We start from the raw sequence: 25,997 nt of genomic DNA on the forward strand, positions 1-25,997 counted from the left end.
GCTACCAACTACAGACAAGTCCAAGAGGCAGAATTTGCCTCTGGCCCAAGCCTGTGTCCCTGCTTGCCTGCCCTTTAGGGGGCTCATGCATCGTGCCTGCCTCCTGGGTGCAGTCCTTCCTTCAAGTTGCTTTGCCTTGATAGAGATCAGATTAGGGGGCTCTTCTGCTTGTGCCCAGGGGTGGGAGCTGACGAAGGTAGACTCCTGAGGTCCCTTCTCTTGGCTAACCATTCCATAGCCCATGGATTGCAGCTCATGTTTAGACAGACTCATCATTTTCCCCTAGCTAATACCTTTCCAATCTCTTCTTTTTCTCCACAGAAATTCTCGCCACTCTGAGAGGCCATTCTGGGTTGGTAAAGGGGTTGACCTGGGACCCTGTTGGTAAATACATTGCCTCTCAGGCTGACGACCGCAGCCTGAAGGTGTGGAGAACGCTGGACTGGCAGTTGGAGACCAGCATCACCAAGCCTTTTGATGAGGTAAGGATCCAGCCCAGCGAGCTTGGTCCATCAGCCCCCACTGGCCTCAGTGCACAGAGGAGGAACTGGCTGGGGTCCAGACCTCATGGGTGAATGCGGAGTTCCAGGGCCTGAGCAGACTGGTCAGCGTTCTCTGGAGCAGGCCCTCTGCCCCAAAGAGTCAGATGATGAAAATCTTTCATTTCTCAGATGGTATTAAACGTCCAACTTTGAAGTGAGAAAAAGCTGAAGAAAACCCCTTAGCAATGCTCCCTCACCATTGTGCCACACAGGTGGAGGAGACCCTCTCTTTTATTTTTCCTAACTGTGCTGTGGCTTTGCTCACTGACTTGTACTCTGCAGGCCATCCAACATCTTTCTAGGCTAGCGTTATGAGTACAGTGTGCACAATGTCTAGAGGTTGAACTGCAGTGACTTGTAAAGTATTTTACTGTCTCTTCCTTTATTTGGGTTCTCATTTCATATGGAATCAGATCTTAAGTGCCTACTGTGAGAAGGGCAGTATTAGGCAAATGAAATGAAAGTGGACTAAGATGGACTCTCTCCCTTGAAGCTTAGACCCTGGTGGGAAAGATAGACTTTCACATCAGTTGTGAGCATGGTGGTGGAGTTGTTCAGAATGTGCAGAAATAGCCCAGGAGCAGTGATCGCATCAGGGAAGGCTTCTCAGAGGTAGGGCTGTGAGCAAAGTTTTGCAGGAGGAATAGACATTCCCCCACGGTTCAGGGCTGGCTGTAGAAGGAAGGTGGAAATCATGTATTCCATTTTCCCCAAACCAACAGCACCACATTAGCACTGTTATTCACCCTACTTAATCTTGCCCTTCTTGGCTATAGTCTGGAACTGGGGACATGGGCCTTCATGCCTTTTGGGGCTCCTCCTCAAGGTTCCAGTGACTAGTCAGTGGGGTCCCACTAGCGAGGCTCCTGTGGGCAGTTATGGAAGATGGGCAGGGGTGTTTGGAGTCCCAGTGGGAGCAGACAGGACTCCTCAGCCTCTGGGGTCAGCCTGTCCTGCCTGGGTCTGTGACCCAGCTGGAAGTTGAGGCAGATGTGTCACTGCATTCAGGCCCCACCTTGTCCTGCCCTCTTTTGGGGCTATGAGGCCAAGATCTTGACTCTTAAGTCTTTAAAACTGCCCTAAGCCAACCTTGAGCTTTAGGGGGCTGGTTTTATGGCCCATATCATCTTACTTTGCAGTAATAATAATGTGGAAAGATGTCTTGTTTCAGCCCTAGACCAGGTCAGGTAAACAGTGCCTTTCTGCTATGTGTTTTACAGTTGATATGGACTTTATGAAGCTCTTCTCCTTTGCTAGTAACACCACCAGGCTTCAGTTGAGGAGGCAGGCTCGAGAGAGCACATAGTGGCTCATGGTTACTGGCTGCCTCACAGAGACTGGCTCCTGAGGGTCCATAGGACTCTTCTTCCACAGAAGTGAATGTTCTGCAGACCTCATGTGGTAGGGTTAACATGCTGGGCAGAAGAAAGAGGTCGGTGACCAGATAGATTTGACCCATGCAGAATTGAGAGTTAAAAGAGGTGGCTGTCCTGCAGATCCCCTGAGGCCTATGCCACTGTGTGGTGTTCAGCTCCCGTAGGGGAGTGTAGGATGCTGCAGCTCCCAGTCTCATCTAACAGCACCTTTATTGTTACATCATCTGGAGAGACTGGAGTTACAGCTATTCATGTAGCCAGAAGCTTGGGTACATGCTCCGCTATCCTACATTTATAAATCAGAATTCACCTCTATTCTTGAGGCCACAGTGTTGGTCACACAATTGGCTTTGAGCTCCTTCCAATTGCAGATGTTTCTTTCAGTGTGGAGGGACAACCCATGTGTTGCGGCTCAGCTGGTCACCTGACGGGCACTACCTGGTGTCTGCCCACGCCATGAACAACTCTGGCCCCACTGCCCAGATCATTGAACGGGAGGGCTGGAAGACCAACATGGACTTTGTCGGGCACCGGAAAGCTGTGACTGTTGTTGTGAGTGTGCTTAGCCTCAGCCTGGGAGGTGCCTTGCCTCAAGGCTGGGTCAAATGTGGGACTGTGGTGGTGGGCTCTGAGAGTCAGCACATGCCACATCCTTGTTTCATTTTAAATACTTACGTTTCACAGTTTTTGAAGTGATTTTACAAAACAATATATATTCACATGTTTTAATGAGTATCACCAAAATCAATCTGTGATTGGGAACACTGTAGCTCCACACTAGCCTTTTTACACATTTGGGTCAGGTCACGGTGCTCAAGCATGCTGGTCCTGACAAGTGCCCCACGAGCCAGACTCGGGAGCACAGGTGCAGTCCATGTGCCTGTTGAGCACATGTTCCTGCACCCCAGCACTGGACAGTCATAGCTATGAGGCCATGCTGTGGATCACCTGAGTCTGGAGTTGCCCCGCCCAGTCGACATGGGAGCCAGCAGATGCGGGCTACTATTAACGAGGATTTTCTCAGCACTGGGCAACCAAAACGAAGAAAATAAGTTGGTGGGCTAAAGGTTGGTAAAAGTGAAGGATCATCCAGGACTCTGATCTCAGTTTTTTTGTATTCCTTAAAATGGGCTCATCCTTACCGTTGTTTAAATTCATGATAAATATTGTATATTGTAGTTTAAAATATTTATAACTTTTATACAAATAAAATATTACTTCCTTAATTTTTTTTTGTATTAGAGCCCATGTAGGACTTTGTTCAAAGCCAGGCCCTTGTTACTAAAATATTTGAAAAATCACTGCTTCGGGTTAGCATGGTGCTTCCACATGACTCTGTCAAGTGGTCCTCACAGGCACTGTTTAAGAGTAGTTTTGTGAGATCATGGTACTGAGGCCTCTCAGCCAACCCAGGGTAGCCAAGACTCAAGCCCAGGATGCACACCTCCAGGTTCTGTGTTTCTAGTCTCTGTGCACCTGGCTATTCTTGCCTAGCCTCTGGGATTAGAACCCCTCTGGGCCAGGCCAGCTGACATCAGGCTCCCCGGAGCCACCTTTCCTCCTCAGTTGTCCTGGCGTGGGGATTCCAGCTCTGACTCTAGAGTTCCCACCCCTTTCAATTCAGGAATGTGGCAGGGAGCTCTCTGTGTGCTTCCAGCCTTGCCAAAAGCAGCACCCAGGTTACACTGAGGATAAACCCCAGAGTGCACTTTAGCGTGACTTAGCCATTGTCCTGGCCAAGTGAGATCATGCGGGGCTGATCAGCATCTGCTAGTTTTTACAGTGAAGGGGAAGGGATTAATGGAGTAGACATCTGACAGTCCCATTGACCTCTGTCAGGACCTTATCCCTAAAGCCACATCCTGGAACTGGCCTTGCCCAGGCCAGGAGGAATTCAGAGAGCAAGCTTCAGTAGCTCCCATGCCATCAACCTGGCTGCAAGCCCAGAAATGGAGAGTTGGTAGAGCCAGCCTCAAATCCTTGTCTCACCACTTACTCATTGGGTGACTTGGCCCATGTTTCCTGGCCTCTCTGAGACTCCATTTCATCCTCAGCAAAATGCCTCCTGGGTAGTTCTGAAGATGAAATAAAGTATGCTGAGTGCCTGGGGCTGGGAGAATGTCAGTGTGGGTTTCCCACCAACAGACTGGTATTGTGCTATATTTCTGATACTGGGCATAGGGTTTGTGCTTGATGCTTGATTAATTATTTTAACATTTGTTATTTGGTTTAGAAATTCAACCCAAAAATCTTCAAAAAGAAGCAGAAGAATGGGAGTTCTGCAAAGCCCAGCTGCCCATATTGCTGCTGTGCTGTTGGCAGCAAGGACCGTTCTCTCTCTGTCTGGGTGAGCCCCCACTCCTTCCCTCCCCACCTCCCCCACCAAGACCTTTTGTGGCTCCTGCAGGGCAAAGGAGAAGGAACTAGTGAAGGAGGCAGAGCCCAGAGGCTTGGAGTGACTCCCCTACCCTCCACTTTCAGTGGTGCTCAGTGTGTGTTTCTGCCCCAGATCTGGGGTCAGGCCCTCTCATTACCCCAGGAGGAAGGAAGTGCTGAAGACTAGGCTTGGGGCGAGCTAGGAGAGGCCACCCTGAGCCCCAGTCAGAGCAACTCTTATGTCCAGATTCAGGGAATACCTTCAGTTGGCATGCTATGTTTGCTTCCTTTTAGAAAAACTTTGTGTCCTTATATAACCTACAGCAAATGTATTCACCTGAAGTATACAGGTCAATGCATTGTCATACATGTTTACACCAGTGTAACCACCACCCCAGAACGCCTCATCCCTGCCCAGTCAAGAACCTACTTCCCAACACCCCTTGGCCAAGGCAGCCACTCCAACAATGTCTGTCACATTGATGAGTTGTGCAGTGTTTACTTTTTATGTCCTGCATTGCTTTCACTTGGCATAATATTGTTGAGATTCATGTGTGTTGTCGCATTTAGCATTAGCATTTAGCTAATTTGGCATTAGTTTATTGCTAACTAATTACAAGTTCCCTGTAAGCAGAGCGGACTTATAGTTGTAGACTTGAAGGTTATCCTCTGGCAGCATTTATTACAGTTCTTTGTCACAGAGAAATTGATTGCTGTGTGTACACTGATTTTTTTTTTTTTTAGGCCCGTATTCATGTGACATTTCAGAATCTGAACCCTACCATAGGTAGTTCCTGGTGTGTTCTTCCTGGGCTCCTTCTGGCCTGGAGTTTCATTTGTGGTGCTTTACCCAAAACATCACAGATCATATATTCATTTTCTTAGAATGCTGAGGTCAGATGTTCATAAAGGTTCCAGATTTCTGAGTGGTCTGTAGGCACATTTTTGGGAGGAGAGACAGTGCTATTTTTTTTCTGGAAGTGGAATTAGAGTAAGGACAAGAGTCTTCTGTGGATTCCAGGTAGTTCAGACTCCCTTTCCTCGGGACTAGGGTGGCCACAGCAACTCTTCCCCTATAGAAGCAGCACTTGATGGGAGCCATGCAAAAGGTGTTCCCTCCCACCCACCGCACTGTGGCCCCAGGACCTTGTCAGCAGGGTGGCCAGACACTAGTATATGAGCTGTGGGAACAGGGAAACAGCACATAGCCCAAACTTTGAGTGACTAGATATAAGTGTGCATGTGGTGAATCTTGTGCAGTCATCAAAGACAGGTTTTTACAGGGTGTTTAATGACATAATGTATTAAATAAAAAAGTTATCATGTGCCAAAGAATAAAATATTTGCACAAGAAAGACCGAAAGAAAATAACTCACCCAAGTGTTAATAGTGGTTAACTTTAGATCTGGATTCAGGGCAACTTAAACTGTTTTTGGTGTTTCTGAACTATCTGCACATACTTTGTAGAATGAGCCCGTGGGATGTATGTAACCGGTTATACCCAGCTTTGCATATGTATGTACCAGAACTCCTTGGGCCAAGAGGAGATGTGCTGGCTTCTCTGAGGCTGTTTTCCTGTCCTGGGCACTACTTTTGCTGCCTCATCTTCTGCCCAGGCCTTGGCATCCCATCCCTTGCTTGTAAACTTCTGCTCAGGTCATGGCCTTTCTGGAACCCCATTCTCCCTTCTAGATTGTCCATTATGAAGCCATCTCCCCAGCCAGACTACAGCGAGCCCTTCAGACAGAGACCACACTAAAATGTCAGGTTTTGGTTTGCACAGGTTTGGATCTTGCTGGTTGCTATTTGAATAGAGTTGAATATGCCTTGTATGTCAACAAAAACTCAGACCAAGCTTCTAGGACTGTTGGTATTAACAGAACTGAGTGCACGAAAAACAGTTTTTGTTCATTACATTAACCTTTGCTGCTTCTTTCCTTCCAGCTCACGTGTCTGAAACGGCCTTTGGTTGTCATCCATGAACTATTCGACAAATCCATCATGGATATTTCCTGGTAAGATGGATTCTTATTACAGTGCACAGGCTAGGAAAAGAGAAGCTACACACAGGAACATGAGGCCTTCCAGATGTGACTGGGGTCAGGCAGTCAGGGCCACCCCCCTCCCCAGGTGTGGTAGCCAGAGCAAATGATTCAAGAAAGGGCAGCTTGGGCCTGACATTGGGAGAGTGTCAGCTGCTGTGCTTCCTGCTTTGTTGGCATTTGCCCCTGGAAAATACTTCCTCAGGCAAACTGACATTTGGGGAAAAAGTGCTGTGATCCTGGTTTTACTTCACTCTGTCATTGCATGAACCAGATTAGCATAGGTATGAAGACACATTTGTTGCTTCTCAATGACCTCATTTAGATGTATATTCCCTCATGTTTTTTTAAAACATGGTTTCAAAATAAATAAAAGTGAAATTCTTACAGAATACATGGTGAGAGATACTTTGTACATGTGCAAAGAACTAAAGGGCACCAGAACCTTCTGCAGTGTGATTGTCTCCCCTGCCCCCACCCTACCAAGGAATGCCATAGAAGGGAACAAGGGGTTTCTGGCATCTGAGAAGAACCCTGCATGCTACCCTCTCGGTCCAGCCTTGGAGGTGTGGTTAAGCCCCATAGGGACTTGCTCCCAGACTGCTGATAGCCATCTTTTTCAGGACTCTGAATGGGCTGGGCATCTTGGTGTGCTCCATGGATGGCTCTGTGGCGTTTCTAGATTTCTCCCAGGATGAGCTTGGAGACCCCCTGAGCGAGGAGGAGAAGGTAGGAGAACAGTACACCTCCAGCTGGTAGCCTGAGTGCTGCGCTTGCTCTTGGGCCACAGAAATGGCCACCACAGCCCCTTCGATTGGACCCTCTCCTTAGGACATACACAGACACATTGTTTCTTAAAGTATTCTTGGGTATTTGTCTCGTACAGATGGTAATTTTTTTTTTTTTTTTTTTACAAAATAGATTAAATAAAGATGAGGCTCTCATTCATGTCAGAAATCAGTTCTGGAACTAAGAATAAAACAACTTTGGGCATCTGTTCTTGAGGTGATAATTAGCCACACACTGGGATGTTTTCACATGTGGGAGATAGCAAGAGTGACTCCTAAGGGTTCCTGTTCACGTCCCTTTCCCCATTGTGTCATACAAACATAGTTGCCATAGAGCAGTAACATTGATGGTTTCTTAGCACTTGCTGCACGCCAGACTCTGGGCCATGTATTTTGCATGTATTATTTCATTTGAATTCTATAAAACCCTTCAAGGCAAGTCTCATTCATTTTATCAACAAGGTAACTAAGCCTCAGAAAATAGTGTGACTCTTCGCCAAGACCATACACAACGCTTAATTATGAGAACAGAACCATGGGCCAGGCCCATAGGCTTCCTCCCCTCTGTGCTCTCTGCCCAGGACAGGGTGACCCATGTGCCCTTCTTCAAGGACTTTAGGAAAGGCCCTGCTTTATGGACCATAGACTTAGAAGGCAGACATTTCTACAGATGGGCCTTTGCCACCACTCAGTGGGATGTATTCATTTGTCTGAAAGGAGCCTTGTGAAAGCCCAGAGCAGGTGGGCAGCTCTCCCCTTCGAGCTGCAATTACTGGTAGAGGCTCCCTCATAAGCTACTGTGTGGACTTCATGCTATGAAGTAAACCCCTTGGGCATAGGGGTCTGCCTTGATGACAGCACCTAAAATGGCCTGGCACCCCAAGAGTCACTTGTCAATGAAGGGATGAGTGTCTCAGTGGCTTCAGGTCTTTCTGCCTTGTCACTGTCATCAGGTAACCTGGGACCCTTATGCATTCTCCTCCCCATTGGAGAGTCTGGTGGAGGGCAGTGGCGGGGAGGGCTACAAAATAATGCCATCTAGTTTACCTTTTCCCAAATGGCAGGCAGGGACCCCATGTTTGAGACACACAGGTAAACATCTGCCAGATTCTGAATTCTCCTCCAGATTCCAGGGGAGGGATTGAGGGCAGAAGGGACAGGTAGCAAAGGAGGGAAGTTCCCAGCCACACACAACACACCAGGCCCTGCAGAAACGAATCCCAAGGCGTGACCTCCCCCTGCCCAGCATCCTCTGCTGTGAGGCATATGTCCTGCTGGCCTCCGTGTTGGTCATTAGGCCTTCCTTGTGAGTCTACTCTTCATCACACCAGTCACTCTAACGTGCTGGGGATGCTATCCCTGCCAACATGGGGTCCTGTCCAGCTTGTTGTGGCATTGAATTAATGAGACCTAGGAAGATGAAGGGAGGGACCCTGCTCAGAAGGGTCAGGACATGTTGGGGGACAGGAGAGGAAGAGAAAGATTTCCCCAGGTTTGCTATGCCAGACATTCCCTTACTCTTAGATACTGTTAGCAGCCCCATGGTAACTTCCATTCACATGGAACTGATGACAGCAAACAAGAATGGTGTGAGAAGGCTCTGAACTTCAGTGTCTGATTCCCAAAAAGTGTTTGGGGTACTTGGGGTGATTTAAGAACCTGGGACCACTGCCCAAGACCCTTTCCATTCTCAGAACCAGGAGAGTCAACACGCAACTCACCCACTGGTGGGCACTAGCCACCACGTTGCTGCTCACAGCTGGTCTGTTGCACTTCTCTCTGCTTCCCCTAGAGCCGCATTCACCAGTCTACCTATGGCAAGAGCTTGGCCATCATGACTGAGGCCCAGCTGTCCACAGCTGTCATCGAGAACCCAGAGATGCTCAAATACCAGCGCAGGCAGCAACAACAGCAGCTGGACCACAAGAGTGCCTCGGCCAGAGAGACAAGTTCAGCTACCTCAGTTGCTGGCGTTGTCAATGGGGAGAGTCTAGAAGACATTAGGAAGGTGAGGGCTCATCCCCATAGCCCTGAGGACATGGGTACACACCCAGGGACAGAGCAGGGGGAACAAGCGGTCTGAACATAGCACAGACACAATTTGGTAAGCAGGTGTATGCTGTGCCTAGAACAGGACCCAGGGGTAAGCCAGTTTGGGGCTACTTGGCCCCATTGCCATCAGCTGCATGAGGTAGTAATGGGGCCTAAGGCACTTTATCAAAGGCCTCTGTAGAGGATATCATTTCTTATAGGAACTTCCAAACCTCACTTCTAGCCTTTCTAGGAAATTTTAGATACTGAGAACAGTGGGTGTCAGGTTCTATCCTTAGGATATATCAATGGGTTCCCCCTTCTTCCTCTGGAAGCCCATGTCTCACTGGGAGAGGGGGTGGAGATGGGGCAGGAACAGAGCAGAAAACGTCAGGATCACCTGGGGAACTTAAAAGATCTCCAGGACCTATACAGGGCAACAAATCTGTAATTTGGACACAATGTGTGCCTGGGAACCTTTGGTTTTATGAGCCTTCAGTAGAAGAAATGACTCTGATGAAAGAAGATTTGCAAATCACAACTTAGAGACAAGAGTGGCTCACGGATACAGGTTTCATTTGTTTGTTCCCTCATTGAGCCCCCTGGCTGCTGGTTGAGAGTGGCCAGACTGGCATATGCTCACTGCCTAGGAAACCTGGCCAGGCCTGCAGTGCAGGTGATAAGAGCAAGGTACTGAAGCCAGTTCAACTGGGAGCTTTCTGTCATTGCTGCTTTACCGTGCAGGAAGTTGAATGCTCACCCTGACAAAAATGCTTGCTCAGTGGCTGAGTTTAGTTGGCCCAGAAGGCCATAGAAAAGGAAGTTAGAATTCATTTCCTTAGAAGCCTTATTTTTTTATATGTGGAGGTGCTTGGCAGAAACTTTTCCATTCATATATGTCACTCTATTTTGCCAGAATCTTTTGAAGAAACAAGTTGAGACTCGGACTGCAGATGGTCGCAGAAGAATCACACCTCTCTGCATAGCACAGCTGGACACCGGGTACTTATTCACTCACCGAGCTTTCTGTGGCTTTATCTGGGGAGTTCTTCCTCTCTCCTTTCACCAGTTAGCACTTTCATAATCAGGGTCTTCACAGGCTCTTGGGTCAATCCGACCCCTAATCTGGAAATGGGGGAGTAGAGCCCAGCTTCCCACCAGCCTCAAAGCCCTGTGCTTCCTGCAGAGCCCTTATGCACATTTGACTCATGCAGAAGGTGGGCTGGGAGGAGCCTGTGACAGGCTGGAAGGCAAGGGCATCTTCACAGGGCCTGTGTGTCCACACGGCCAGTTCTGCCTCATTGTTGGTGGGGCATTGAAGAAACCAGGGAGAGAAGTCGGACTGATTTTTTTTTTGTTTCATTTTGCCCTTTTATACACATTTTTGAATAGTAAAAACCCAAAGAAGGATATAAACATTACCCTTAATCTAGTCTCTCAGATATAATTGCTGTTAACATTTTGGTATCTGTATCTCCGGTCTTTTTCCCCACCTGTTCCTGTATCTTGACCTTGCATCCATTTTAATAAATAGTCCTCTGAAGCAAAGACTTGCTGATTGTCCAGGTTCCCAGGTTGTGAATGCACCATGATTTACTTGACCAGCCCCTTAAGTGTAGACTTGTAGTTTGTGTCCAGTGTTTTGTGATTGTAAATTAATCTTTGAGCACACCCATGACTGTTACCACAGGATACTTCCCAGAAGTGGAATTACTGGACAGAGAGTAGGGCTCTGAGGCACATTTCCCTGAGGGGGAAAAGTAGGGGAAAAGTGGACTCAGTCACCATTTGCTGTTGTCTCAGAGTCTGTAGTCAGGCTTGCTTTTGTATTAGTCATTCTCCTCAAAACAATGCATGTTGATTCAAAGGATGGTAAGGCCCTGTGTGAAAGAAATAGTCCCCCCGCTGTCAAAGTGATTTCAGGTTTTATACTTATTCAACCAATGTTCTCAGGGTGCTACCCACACTAGTCCTCTGCACTTTGCAGTTGTTTTGAAGTCTGAAGAGACCTTCTGTCATATGATGTGCTGATCTGACCTCCTCATGTTGGGGGTGTGGGCTGTGAGGCCCTGGAGGGCAGAGACCTGACCAGATGGAGCCAAGTCTCCTGACTCCTCCCAGAGAGTGGTTTTCCTTTGATCAAGCCTTTTTCCGTTGTTCACCTACCAGGGGTAATGCTACATGCTTACTTTTTATTAGGACCAAATGAGACAGGTACATGTGACTGTGCTTTGAACACTGTGAAAAGCTGTGGAAGTGAGGGTAATGGAGGTGGTGGTGATGGTGACATTTTTCTTCCAAGCATCCTTTCAGGCCCTACCTGATGAGGAGATAGAGGTGTTAGGTGGCTTTCCACCTGGCCTTAAGCCAGCTTTCTGCCACAGGACACCTATTTCTGGCACCAGAACTTGATTCTTTTGGTCTTAAAGGCTTTTTTGCCCTCTTGACTCCCGTGTTAAAACAAGTAGCAACAGAATAGGTAATGATTAGTTTAACTAATCAAGCAAGAAAAGAAAAAGCACAAATATTTTAAGTAGAAGTAATCACAGATAAAGAAGAAATGAAAAGGACAAAAGACTTCTTTACTGAATTCTGTGTAAATAAATTTGAAAGTAGGTGATTTTGAGGAAAATAAAATTATGAAAACTGAAGAAAATCTATACAAATGAATTATTATAGAAGAAATAGAGGACGCTGTCCCAGAACTAACCTACCAAAAGCCACCAGACTAAGAAGGTTTCACAGAGAAATTATAAGAAAGTTTCATTCTAATAATTAGAGGAACAGATCATTCTAATACCATTCAAAATACTTGAAAATACTCTAGTGCATTACAAAACCGTTTTTGAAATGAACACAGATTTACATCAAAAACATGACAAAGGTAGAACATAATAAATTCCTGATCGATCTCATTTCTGAACGCCAATGCAAAAATGCTAAATAAAATAACAGAAACTTACAGTGTGTTAAAATGTTAATATGCTATGACCAGGTAAGGTTTATTTCATGAAAGCAAGGTGGTTCAAATTTGGGGAAATTTAATTTGCTTCTGCATATCAAAAGATCAAAAGAAATATATGGTCATCTCCATAGATGCCTAAGAGACATTTTTATTAAATTCAACATTGTTCTGATTTAAAATTTATTTAAACAGATGGGCACTTCCTTAACTTGATAAAAACTACCTTATTTTAAAGTAAATTCAAAAACTAAGCATGCATCTAGTCTGGTAACTATAATTTAACATTGTTCTGGAAGTCCTAGGTCATACAATTAGTCAAGAGAAAGAATATATTGGAAAGGAGGTGGTAAGATGTATCATTATTTAAAAGATGGTGTGATCTGCAAGAGAATCAACTGGGAAAACTGCCATAGATAATAAAAGAAGATAATAAAGTGGATACAATCAACACAATGAGATCCGAGTGGCAGCAACTACCTTTAGAAGATCACTTTCACAAATGCAGTGCCTACAACGTAACAAGAAATGTAGAAGGTCTTTATGAAGAAAAATTATAAAATCGTACTGAGTGACCTAAAAGAAAATTCAAAGAAATAACTAGAAATGTACATCCATTTCTTCCCTAGGATGATTTGACATTATAAAAATGATAAATCTCTCTCAACATGAGCCCATACAAATAACCAACAGGAGTTTTCAGAATCAGACAGGCTCATTCTAAACTTGTGTGGAAAAATAAGCAGGAATAACTGAAATATTTCTGAAAAAGAAAATCAGGGAAGACTAGCCCCACCAGAAATTAAAACTTATAAACTGTAATAAAATGGGTACTGACATATGAATAGATAGAGTGGTGGAATACAGTAGAAAATGCAAAAGTAAGCCCAAATATTTATGGGAATTTATGTGGCATTTTGCATCAGTGATGAAACATCAGCTAATGTAATAAATTACATTACATCAGAGAGAGAGAGAGGAAGAAAGAGAGAGAGAGAGGGTCAGGACTACTTACCTATAGAACAAAGTTAGATCCCTACATCACAACTTAAAATTAGATACATTCCAAGCAACTCAGATTTTTTTTAACTTTTTGGTTTAAAATTTTAGAAGATTCTTTAAAAGAATATTTTTATGATCTATGGCACAAAATTTAGTCCACACAAAGAACATTTTGGGTGCAAGGAAAATTGTACTATAAAGAGTCAAAACAGCATCATGGGGACACCTGGCTGGCTCAGTTGGAAGAACATGCAACTGTTAATCTCGGGGTTGTAAGTTCAAGCCTCCTGTTGGGTATAGAAATTAGTTAAAAATAAAGTCTTTACAAAAACAAAAACAAAAACAAAACAGCATCCTGGGGAAAATACTTCCTGCTCGTGTAAGGAATTTATTAGATATGTAAATAGGTCTTGGAATCAATAGTAAAGACAACCAGATAGAACAATAAATAAGGAATATAAACAGTTCACCAGATAAAGAAAATCATATGCTTCCGCATGAAAAAATCTCAACCTCGCATCAAAGTAATTGCAAATTATTAAAACTATAGTAAGGTACCATTTTTCATCAAATTGTCAAGTATCAAAAAATTTGGTAAAACTGTTGGTGACGGTTTGGGGAAGCAAGCACTCTGATACACAGCTGGAATTTAAACCTCCAAGGAAGGCACTTTAGAACTATTTATCAAAACTCATCAATGAACGTTCCATCTGCTGCTGAAATTCCACTTCTAGGAATTTATCTCATGTAATCTGTGAAACAACTGTTGTACTGATGATTATGACAGGGTGCATCTTTGAGCAGCTACTATGCGTTCTAAGTGTGTGCTACACTAACCACGTTAGTCCCAGTCTCAGGAGGGTTCTGTGAATTTCTGTTTTGCAGATAGAAACCTGAAGCACAGAGTGGTTGAAGTGCCCAAGGTCCCAGAGCTTGTTCATGGCAAAGGAGTAAAACCTGGCCAGGTTGGCCCGGGGCCCTTAGCCTTAACACTGCAGTATCTTGCCACCTGTGACAGCAGTGTCTGTTACAGAAAAAGCTGGGAGACAGCGCTGGCATTCCGCAGTAGAGGCTGGTTAGGTAAATTATCGTATATCCACACAGCCCATAATGAAAGAGAGTCCTGCTCTGTGTACTGCATTTCATGAGTTCTGAGACACACGCCTGCATATTTTAACATTTCTGAGATTAGGGTACATCTTATAATCAGGAGCTTCTGACAGTTACATTTGGTAATAACCTCTTCTTTCTTAGTGGCACATGAAGTATCTATCAGTTCATCTTAGGTTCGATTAATTTTAGTTTTCTTTTTACTTTTCTGTGACTTGACACATTTTCTTCCATGAAAATACTTCACCTTTGGACCCAGAAAAAAATCACTTCAAACATAGAAAGTACTTGATGTGTCTGATTTCCCAGGCTGATTTTTGTTCTTGACAACAGGGACTTCTCCACGGCATTCTTTAACAGCATCCCACTCTCGGGCTCCCTGGCGGGCACCATGCTCTCCTCTCATAGCAGTCCACAGCTACTGCCACTCGACTCCAGTACCCCCAACTCCTTTGGCGCCTCGAAGCCCTCCACAGAGCCTGTGGCGACAGCTGGTGCCAGGCCGGCTGGTGATACTGTCAGTAAGGACAGGTGAGTGGGCATGCCAAGGCTTGCTCCTGTCCCTGGGGAAAGTTCAAATTTGGACACAGTTCCGCTGACACTTCATGGCTCCTTCGATAAAAAAAAGAAAGGTGCTTGATTTTTGATGAGGTCCTGCTTGGGAGGGAGACCTTGTTCAGGTGAGTCTCTGATGCACAGGGCCATGAGGACTTCACCTCCTGGGGCAAGATGCAGTCCCAAGATGCACTCCTCACTCCTAAGGGTGCGAACCACCCAGGGATGCATTGCCTGCCCCAGGGTCAGCCCCACTTTCCAGCAGTTCTACATTTGAAGTGGCTTAGGCCCCCACTGCACGGTGGAGATCATTGCCACACCAGTCATCTCAGGAAGGGTGTCTGGGGAAGGATAGACAGCTCCAGATCTGTGAGACATTTTAATAGTTGGCCTTGCAGGTCCTGGGAGAGGAGGAAGGAACTCCAGGATGCCTGCCAGGTGTCTGTTGTGGGGTCCAGGTGGGTGGATGTGGTCAGTAGGAGGCCCAGTGGCTTTGGGACTCAGCGTGTGTGATGTGCTTGGGCATGGGGGAAACTTACAGGCTCATGCCTAGGCCTATTCTCTGTGGAGAAGACAAGGGCTATGAGATGAACTCTTGGAGGAGAGTATGAAGATCGCATATTGCCAAGGTGGGATGAGAGAGGGGCTTCCCAGGCCACAGTGTGTTTGGCTGAGCATGAAGGCTGGGAATAGACAGTGACTTCAGGACCCTGGGTGGGGACTTTTCTTGTTAGACCATTAGTCAAAGTAGGAAAAGCTGCTTTGGTTTGGAGTGATTTGGGATGGAAATGCTGTATTCAAGTTGTGGAGGTAGGGCTGTATAGTGAGAAAGGTTGTAAGAGCCACTTTCTAGGCCTCATGCTACCTCTAGAATCTCTCACAACAATACAGTGGGGCAAATGTGAGTGCATTTGCTCATGACCTTCTCACTAGCCAAACTTCCTGATTTTTACAGATGAAAATATTGAAGAAATAAGAATAGTAGATTACATCTTGAAATTGTATTTATAGAAGTTTAATATCTGTGGCCCTTTTATTTGGCTCCCGATAACACAAATGTAGGACTCCCAAATGCTTGATGGATTGTGCTTAACGTACTCTCCCATCTTCTTACTCCCCACCCCCAGTGTGAATGCTACCTCTACTCCTGCTGCATCGTCACCCTCCGTGTTAACAACCCCGTCCAAGATCGAACCCATGAAAGCATTTGACTCCCGATTCACGGAGCGGTCTAAAGCCACGCCAGGTGCTCCTGCCTTGACCAGTGTGACTCCAACAACTGTGGAAAGGTAGGTGGTGGCTGTGTGGGCCCCCGAGAGACCAAGTAGGACACAATCTCAGCTAGCAGTGCAGCAGCCACTTTCCCACCAAGCAGCCTGCTTTCCCATGCAGGAGCACACTCTGGTCCCTGTGGACTCAGGAGCCCCTGAGTCCAAGGAGAAAGGAGCAGGTTTTCCAAGTGGGAAAATGATTGGAAGAAGCCATGGCGGGTACAGAACAGACACAAAGAACATCGAGGGCAACAACACCACAAGGGCTGGTCAGTGCAGAGGCTCTGTGGAGTTCAAGGTCATTGTTTGAATGGAACCGAGTTTGCCTAGAAGAGGAATGGGAGATTGGGTGGGGAAATAGAAGGCTGTGATACTGCCGCATCATGGAAGTAATGGCCTGCTCAGACACTGACCAGGTGTTTGGGAGCAGAGATAAAAATGATAGAGAAGAGGTCTTCATGCAAGTATATAAGCTCCTGAGCTCTTACAAGCTCTATGCTACTCACCCCATTCTCTGCATCTCCCTTAGCACACTGCAACCAAGCCACATGGGATGTAGCCTATTTCTTGGAATTACAGTCCTCCTGAGGTGGCTAGAGCAAGTGGGTTTGTTGGCACAGAGCTTTTCTGATTCCTGGGGAGCGTGTCCCCAGCTCCATGACCATGAGTCCACCACGACACAGAGTTCACTGCATAGCCCAGTGAGGTAGGGGTTTGGGGGAGTTAGAGTGGGGCTGGGCCAGCTTCCTACAGAGGTGCCAAGGCCTTAAGTGATGTCCTCTTGAGGTTGCACCCCAGCTTGACACGACAGGCTCAGCAGCACCCTACCTAGCCTTTGCCACTATCAGCTAAATGCAGGACATTTTTCACAGACTCTTGCAGTTACCATACAACCAACAGGCACTCAATAAAGGGAGCATTTGTGATGAGACCTGACCTTGCAGTAGACTATGTCTTGGAGCTAAAGCTGTAATATGCTGTCCCCAGGACTTGACTCATGATCTCAAAACTGCTTGTCTAAACAGAATTTGTTCTCCTTGGAGAACGGCCTCTGGAGACCAGCATGGGAGGACTCTCAGGTCAGCTACTGCATCTTTGACCTTGGTGCAGGACCTTGTATTCTACTCTATAGTGTGATCATGCCTGTTTTAGTATACAGGTATTCCACACGATCTCTTTATCTAGCAGTTTCTCTGTCTAGTAGTATGGAGGATCTGAAAACCTTCCTGCTGCTCAGTACTTTGAAATGGTGGATGAACTGCAATACATATCCTTAAAACATGTAACCAGTTGATGATAAAGTAAGGGAAATCCCCTGGAGCCAAAATCTAAGAGTAAACAAAATGACCAGGGTGTTGGGCTGGGAGGGGTTACCTACATGGTAACCTTGAGTTTTAATGGCCACAAAGATTCAAGACAGGGCCTTGGGCCTGAACCATGTAGTGGGTTGGAACTAAGACACTAACATTAAGTCAAACTTCTTGACAAAGTATACCTCTAGTGAGAGAGAGGACAGAAAAAGCCTGAAGGGCAGCATGAGAACATGGCCAAGAAGTTGAAATATCTCAGCCAGTCCTCAGGGTTAGGAAAACAGACTGTATAGCCACAGGCCTGCCCTCCTGTGGATTGGGGATGTTTAACAATAACCACGTCATCTCGAAACCATCAAGCAAAGAAATGAACACAAAAGGAGATTTTTGACTAATTAACACCCAGAGGCCCTTGGCAAAACCAGTGCAAATCCCCACTGCCATTTCCCTCACCCCAGCAAGTACAGCATTCCCACTGACAAAGCACTGCCAAAGAGGGACTCAAAATCCAAAGTAACAAAACACATGAAGAAACAGTGTATTACATACAAATGTCAGGAGACATAATGAACAGGTTTAGACTTTTTTATAAATTTGATCATAGAAGAGAGAATTGCCAGGTAAAGACTGTAAAGTAAGTATACTTAAAGACATGAAAGATAAAACAAAATGTGAGGAAAGGTTAGTAAACATCCCACATACAAAAATTAACTTAAAATGGGTCAAAGAACTAAATGTAAGAGCTAAAACTTTAAAACTCTTAGAATACAGATGTAAATCTTTATGACACTAGATTAGGCAACTGTTTCTTAGATGTAACACTTAAAGCACACGCAACTAAAGAAAAAATAGATTGGATTTCATCAAAATTTAAAACTTTTGTGATTCAAAGATCATAATCAGCGTAGTGAAAAGACAGTCTACAGAATGGGAGGAAATATTTGTAAGTCACATCTGATAAAGATCTAGGACCAAAATGTATGAAGAACTTATAACTCAACAATAAAAAGACTAATAACCCAATTTAAAAATAAAGGATTTGAATAGAAATTTCTCCAAAGATACATAAATGACCCATAAACACATAAAAAGATTCTCAACATCATTAGTCGTCAGGGAAATGCAAATCAAAACCACAATGAGATACCACTTCATAACCACCAGGATGACAATAATCAAAAAGTCACATAGTGAAAAGTGTTGGTGAGGATGGGAAGAAATCAGAACTCTCATGAATTGCTGGTGGGATTATAAAATGCTGCTGGGTGGGATTATAAAAGCTCCTTTGGAACACAATCTGATGGTTTCTGAAATGGTTAAACATAGAGTCCCCATGTAACCCAGCAATTCCACACCTACATATATACCTAAAGAACTGAAAACCTATATTTATTTTAAATCTTGTACACAAATGTTCATATCAGTGCTACTCATAATAGCCACAAAGTGGAAACAACTCAAATGTCTATAAACTGATGAATAAACAAAATGTGGTATATCTGTACAATAATACAAATAGCTATTTGCATAGTAATACAAATAATAATTTGGCAGTAAAAATGAATAGAGTACTTAAATGTTATGCCACACAGACAGACCTTGAAAACATGCTAAATAAAAGGAGTCAGTCACAAAGGACCACATATTGTCCAATTCCATTGCTATGAAATGTCCAGAATAGACAAATCTACAGAGACAGAAAGTATTAGTAGTTGCCAGGGGCTGAGGAGAGAGGAGGTTAGGATGTCACTGGTGGGTACAGAGTTTCTGTATTATGAAATTACTCTGGTGTTAGATAAGGAAAAAAAAAAAAAAAACTACTGAATCTATATCTTAAAATGATGAATTTTGTGGTATGTGAATTATGGCTCAAAAGAAATAATGTACCATAAAAAAGACCAGATAGACTTGGAAATAAGCCAGAAATTACTTTTAGCAAAGAAAAATAAAAATCATTGCAATTGAAAAGCCACGGTAAGCATGTCCAACAGGAGATGAAACCCAGCTGAACAGAGCATTACATCTTAGGAACTGACTGGTGTGGAGGTGAGAAAGTGGAATGTAAGAAGGAGAGGCTAGAGATAGGAGGGCAGACAGAAGGAACAGTGTGCCCTAGCAAGAGTTCCCCCAAAGGGGGCATGCTGTGGGGCAGTTTTGTCAAGAGGGAGTATCTGGTATTTCACAGGCTAAACTCAAATGTTGAAACCTCAGTTTGGAAACAGAGTGAGTTCTGAACAGAATAAGTAAAACTAAATCCCTGCCTTAGAGAAACTAAGAGCACCATAGACAGGAATTTCTTCTTTTCATTGAGGAAGGCACCCCACATTTGTCTTGCAGGTTTCCATGATCTTTGTCATACTCTTTTCCATCTCTTAGAGAGTACAAACCCTGATTGGGGAAGCATATAGAATACCCCTTGAAACAGGCTACTAGAAAGCAAAGTCTTGACTGCATGATCTGGGCCCTGATGCCACCACGATTGGTCCCTCAGCAGCTGTGTACCTGAGGTTTCACAAGACCTTGCAGCCATACCTCCAGCTCCAAGAAAAACTATGGAATAGAGTAAGGGAGCATCAAATTTGTCATTCGCAGCTTCTCACTTGAAAATGGCAGCGAGTGAGCATTTACTCAGGGCTGAGTTTCCTGCCTCCAAGGCAACGGGAATGTCTGGTGAGACTCCAAGAGCTCGGTGCTAAATCCTAAGGAGTTATGATTGGATACTTATATAAGGAAAACAGAATAAAATACACTATCTTTAATAAAGGCTTTACAGAAAATGTAGCTTTCTTGATACGGCTGTTTCTTGTATTGATTCTCAGTAAAAGCCAAGGGGAACCCTTTCAATTACCCATCAGCATAGGTCTTCCTTGGGGGCACAGTGTCATGCATGGTAAGGAGCAGCACTCAGAGCTATATACCGTGAGGTTAAGTCCCAACTCTCTACCTTGTGGTGGGGTGATCTTAAGCAAGACACACAAGCTTTCTCAGCCTATCTCCTCCTAAGCAGAGTGGCTCTCCGAGGAGCACTACCTATAGGAAATATAACTTGAAAATTGAAGAGGGATGGAGTGCCTGTAAAACCATGCCTTGATCTTGGTCTCATAGTGAGCAGCATATATCAGCTCCTGCTGTTACTCCTTCATTATACTTCATGGTGGCTTGGCAGTTGGTCACTGCAACCTGCCTGGCACTTCTTTGCCAAAAGTGTTAGGTGAGTCCTGGGGCCTAATGCTATCCTCCCAGGTTCAGGGTGGCAGTCCTAGTTGAACCTGCGGGCCCTCTACTTCACCCTGCCTTAAGTCTGTTCATCAGTCAAAGGTACAGAGAAGGGTACAAGTTGGCCTGTGTGCAGGTAGAACCTATGATGGAGCCCATGTGTAAGTGGGGCAACTCTGGCCAACTATGCTCTTCAGCTCTTCTTCAGTAAGTATCTTAATCTAGGGGACAGCTGCTGTAGATCTATATAACCTGGTATCCCTAGGGGTACTGGGTGACCAGTGGTAGTGGCCCATACAGGCTGGGAGGCCCCTGAGGTCAGGGGCCCTGAATGGGGTGTCAGAGGCAGGAGGTGGGGAGACTACCGAGGACTCTCATAGAAGTTTCAGCCATAGAGAGTGGGACCACCTGAGCTGGTATAAGGCTAAGCAAAGTGAGGTTCATGTACTGGTATTGAGCTCAGAAAGTGATCAATTTAGAAACTTGTGTGGCAGTTTGACATTGCTGTGACATTCTTATTGTATTTTATAAAGCTATAATTACACAAAGTCTAAAAAATTTTGAAAGGATTTTGGGAAACACTGATTTAAGGTTTCTAGAACATCAAGCTACACCCAGAAGTGGATGTTTTGTCCTGCTGTAGAGCATTAGAATGGGGAGCAGGAAAGCAAAGGCTTTCATGGAGCAGAGTTAGGAGGTTCTGGGTTTTCCTAGTTTGATACATGGGTACAGATGGAAAAAGTTTAGAATTTGTACACACTGGTGTGCCTGTCTGCCTTTCTATGACCTGGGGTTACCAGGAGGAAGAACAGCAGAAGGTAGTGCCCAAAGGAAGCGCTAACAGTCCTAGGGCCTATGGTCACACTTTCTGGTTAGCAGAATGAATGCAAGCAGGTATGAGGGCTCTCAGACTAGGTTGGAATATAATTCACCATGAACTCCTTGAGGAAAGGTGTTCAGTGATGGTGTCTGACCCAGGTATTCTGTCATGTCCAAAGATATCTATTGCAACATTATAATAGAGCACATTTACCCAACTGCCTCAAAAAAGAAGTATTGAGGAAATAAGCTATTGATTTTGTAGCCCCTAATTAATATCTATGAAGACTGAAGTACTTTAGAAAAATAGTTCACATGGAGTATTATTTGGAAAAAGCAGGATATGAAGTTGTATTAAAGTATAAAGACAATTAGAAGGCTGTTGGAACACCTGGGTGGCTCAGTCATTAAGCATCTGACTTCACTCAGATCATGATCTCACATTTCATGGGTTTGGACCCTGCATCAGGCTCCCTGCTGATAGTGTGGATCCTGCTTGGGATAGTCTGTCTGTCTCTCTCTCTCAAAATAGGTAAACTTAAAGAAATGAAGGCTGGGGGCGCCTGGGTGGTGCAGTCGGTTAAGCGTCCGACTTCAACCAGGTCACGATCTCGCGGTCCGTGAGTTCGAGCCCTGCGTCGGGCTCTGGGCTGATGGCTCAGAGCCTGGAGCCTGTTTCCGATTCTGTGTCTCCCTCTCTCTCTGCCCCTCCCCCGTTCATGCTCTGTCTCTCTCTGTCCCAAAGATAAATAAACGTTGAAAAAAAAAAATTAAAAAAAAAAAAAAGAAATGAAGGCTGTTGCAAAAATAAATAAGTAAGAAGGTATTATATTTAATTGTATACCAATAAATTAGATAACTTAAATGAAATGGAAAAATTCCTAGAAAGACATGAACCACCAAAGCTGACACAAGAAGAAATAGACAATTTGAATAGACCTATAACAAGAGTTTGAATTAGTAAACAACCCACAAAGAAAAGCCTAGACCCCGATGGCTTTACTTCTTTATTCTACCAATCAATTAAAGAATTAATACCAAATTCTTCATAAACTCTCTCAAAAAATAGGAGAGGGATACCTGGCTGGCTCAGCCAATGGAGCATTTGACTTAGGATTGTAGGTTCGAGCCCAAACTGAGTATAGAGATTACTTAAAAATAAAATCTTTTTTAAAAAAATAGGAGAGAACATTTCCCAACTTATGCTAGGAGGCCAATCATCAGGATACCAAAAGCAGACAAAGATATCACAGAAAAGAAAAATACAAACCAATATTTCTTACGACTGTGGACACAAATCCTCAAAAATACAGCCATATGTATATACATGCATACATACATATATATATATGTATATATGCATGTATGTATATATATATTTGGCTCAACATATAAAAATCAATTGATACAGTATACTATATCAATAGAATAAAAACAGACACCACATGATTAAATCTAACACCCATTCATGACCTAAACAAATAACAGCAAGCTAGGAATAGACTAACTCCATCAACATAATAAAAGGACATCTTTGAAAACCCCATTCAACTAACATCATACTTAATGGAAAAGACTGGAGGCTTTCTTCCTAAGGAAAATGAACAGGAACAAGACATTGTACTAGAGTTTCTAGGCTAAATGACTTCACGGTACAGGATCAATCTATAAAAATCAGTTGTATTTCTCTACACTTGTAAAGAACAATCAAAAAACGAAGTTAAGACAATAATTACAATAGCACAGAAAAGAATTAAATGTTTATGAGTAAATTTAACAAAAATACAGTATAAATCTTATATTTTGGATGCTACAACTCATTGTTGTACCAAAGACCTAAACAAATGGAAAGACATTCCATTGGATGTCTTAATATTGTTAACATGGTAGTAGTACCGAAATTGATCTACAGATTCAATGCAATCCCTTTCAGAATTCTAGCTGGCTTAGAAATTAACACTCTGATCCCAAAGTTCATGTGGAAACTCAAAGGCCCCAGAATAGCCCAAACAGTCCTGAGGGGAAAAAAGCAAAATTGGAGGACTCACACTTCCTGAGTTCAAACCTTAATGCAGAGCAATAGTAATCGTGATAGTGTGGTACTAGCACAAGGACAAACCTTATAGGTCAAAAGAGTAGAACTGAGATCCTGGAAATAACTCACATTTCTGTGATCAGTTGATTTTTAACAAGGGCACCAAGACCATTCAATGGATGGAGAAAGAGGAGTCTTTTTTTTTTTTTTTAAGTTTGTTTATTTTGAGAAAAAGTGGGGGAGAGAAGGAGAGAGAGAGAATCCCAAGCAGGCTCTGCACTGTCAGTGCAGAGCCTGATGTGGAGCTCAAATTCACAAATTGTGAGATTAGGACCCGAACCCAATTTAAGAGTCAGATGCGTAACCAACTGAGGCACCCAGATGCTCCTGAAAGAACAGTCTTATCAACAAATGTTACTGGGACAGCAGGATATCCACATGCAAAAACATAAAGTCGGGTCCTTACTTCACATTGCATACAAAAATTAACTCAAAATAGATGAAAGAAATAAATGTAATAGCCAAACTACAGAACTCTTGTGACTTTGGATTTGCTAATGGACTTTTGGAGATGAAAGCAAAATCACAAGCAAAGAAGAAATAGGTAAATTGTATTTCACTAAAATTTACCACTTGTGCTTCAAAGGACACTATCAAGATGGTGGGGAAAAAACTAGAACTGGGAAAAATATTTGCTAATCATATTTCTAATAAAGGACTTATTTCTAGAATACAAGTATTCTTACAACTCATGCAACTCAGTAATAGATTAATGACACAATTTTTAAATGGGCCAAGGATTTAAATAGCTGTTTTTAAATATGATATACAAATACCCATTAAGCAAGTGAAAAAATACTCAACATTATTAGCCATTGGGGAAATACAAGTAGAACCACAAGATTCCACTCCACACTACTAGGAAATCAAAAGATAGATAATAAGTATTGGCATCAATGTGAAGAAATTGGGACTTCCGTACACTGCTGTCGGGTATATAGAATGGTAGACACTTTGGAAAACAGTGTGGCAGTTCCTTAAAAAATTAAACATAGGCATAACACTTGACAGTCCTCAGTAAATACCCAAGAAAAATGAAAACCTGCCTACGCAAATAACATTTATTTGAACGTTAATATGAATGTTCAAATAGCCATTTGACAAAGGAACTTTTTTTAAATGTTTTGAGAGAGAGAGAGAGCATGAGTGGAAGAGGGACAGAGAGAGCAGGAGACAGAATCTGAAGCAAGCTCCAGGCTCCTAGCTGTCAGCACAGAGCCTGATGCGGGACTTGTACTCATGAACCATGAGATCATGAGCTGAGCTGAAGTCAGATGTTTAACCAACCAAGCCACCCAGGGGCCCCGACACAAGAATTTCAGTCTTCAGTAAATATCCAAGAAAAATGAAAACATGCCTATGCAAATAACGTTTATTGAATGTCTTTATGCATGTTCCTATCAGCATTATACACAGTAGCCAAAAACTTTAAACCAACCAAATGTTCATTAACGGAAGCAAGGTGTGGTTATCCATATAATGAAGTACTATTCAGTCATAAAAAAGGAGTCAAGTACCAATACATTATACAGCATGGATGAACCTTGAAAACATGTGAAGTGAAAGAAACCAATGCTGGATGTCACATATTCTGTGATTCCATTTATAGGAAATGTCCAGAATGGGGACATCTCTGGAAATGGAAATAGATTAGATCATCCCATCAGGGGAGATCTATGAAAACAGAAAATGGACTAGAATGGGAGAATTGGGGGGTGGTAACAGATACAGAGTTTATTTTTGAGATGATGAAAATACTCTGAAATTGCTATTGCGACTGTTGCACAACTTTGTGAAGATACCAAGAACTGTTGAATGGTATATTTTAAGTTCATCAATTGTGTGGTATGTGGGTTACATCTCAGTAAAGCTATTCACCAAAAATAAACACATTACACACATACATATACACAGATTAAAATGGAGAAGTGCAAGAAAATGCATGAGACACTTTCTATGTCAGCAGCACCTAGGACTTGGAAGTGGCTTTTTTTTCATAGGCTTTTGTTTTGAAACTTTAAAACCTTGAGCAACATGGAAAAATAGTCCATTGAACATCTTTGTACCCTTCACCTAGATTCACCAGGTTTTGTCATGTTTGTCAGTTTTGACTTTACTTTTACTCTACAACACATATGATAAACACATGACACTTCTTCCTATGAGAGGCACTTCCTAAACAAGGATGCTGTCCTACATAATCACATTCCATTATCACACTCCACTGGGTATTTAGTCCTATACTTTAAAGCTTTTTAACAATTTTTTGTGAAGTACTGTCCATTGTTTAGAGTTCACTCTTTGTGTTGTATAGTTGTATGTGTTTTGACAAATGCATAATGTCATGTATCCAGCATTATAATCATGCACACTAATTTCCTCTCCCTAAATATCCCTTGTACTGTAGCTATTCATTGATCCCTTCCTCCTCCCTGAACACCTGACAATCACTGGCCTTTTTACTGTCTCCATAGTTTTGCCTTTTCTAGAACGTCATATAAT

The 25,997-nt window shown here is 43.5% G+C and overlaps 1 protein-coding gene across 4 annotated transcripts in view; it reads left to right on the plus strand.

The window, feature by feature from the left end:
• The window catches only part of LOC122470460 (protein HIRA), a 94,521-nt gene that overhangs the window by 35,770 nt on the left and 32,754 nt on the right, over positions 1-25,997 (plus strand). For all 4 annotated transcript variants that reach the window (XM_043558089.1, XM_043558086.1, XM_043558087.1 and 1 more), the window contains 9 exons: positions 322-482; positions 2,303-2,470; positions 4,152-4,265; positions 6,239-6,309; positions 6,960-7,065; positions 8,917-9,132; positions 10,072-10,157; positions 14,563-14,760; positions 15,912-16,073. In XM_043558089.1, coding sequence (XP_043414024.1) covers positions 322-482; positions 2,303-2,470; positions 4,152-4,265; positions 6,239-6,309; positions 6,960-7,065; positions 8,917-9,132; positions 10,072-10,157; positions 14,563-14,760; positions 15,912-16,073 — 1,282 coding nt within the window. The remainder of the gene's footprint in view (positions 1-321; positions 483-2,302; positions 2,471-4,151; positions 4,266-6,238; positions 6,310-6,959; positions 7,066-8,916; positions 9,133-10,071; positions 10,158-14,562; positions 14,761-15,911; positions 16,074-25,997) is intronic.

Source organism: Prionailurus bengalensis, chromosome D3 (assembly GCF_016509475.1).
Source record: "Prionailurus bengalensis isolate Pbe53 chromosome D3, Fcat_Pben_1.1_paternal_pri, whole genome shotgun sequence".
Lineage (NCBI taxonomy): Eukaryota > Metazoa > Chordata > Mammalia > Carnivora > Felidae > Prionailurus > Prionailurus bengalensis.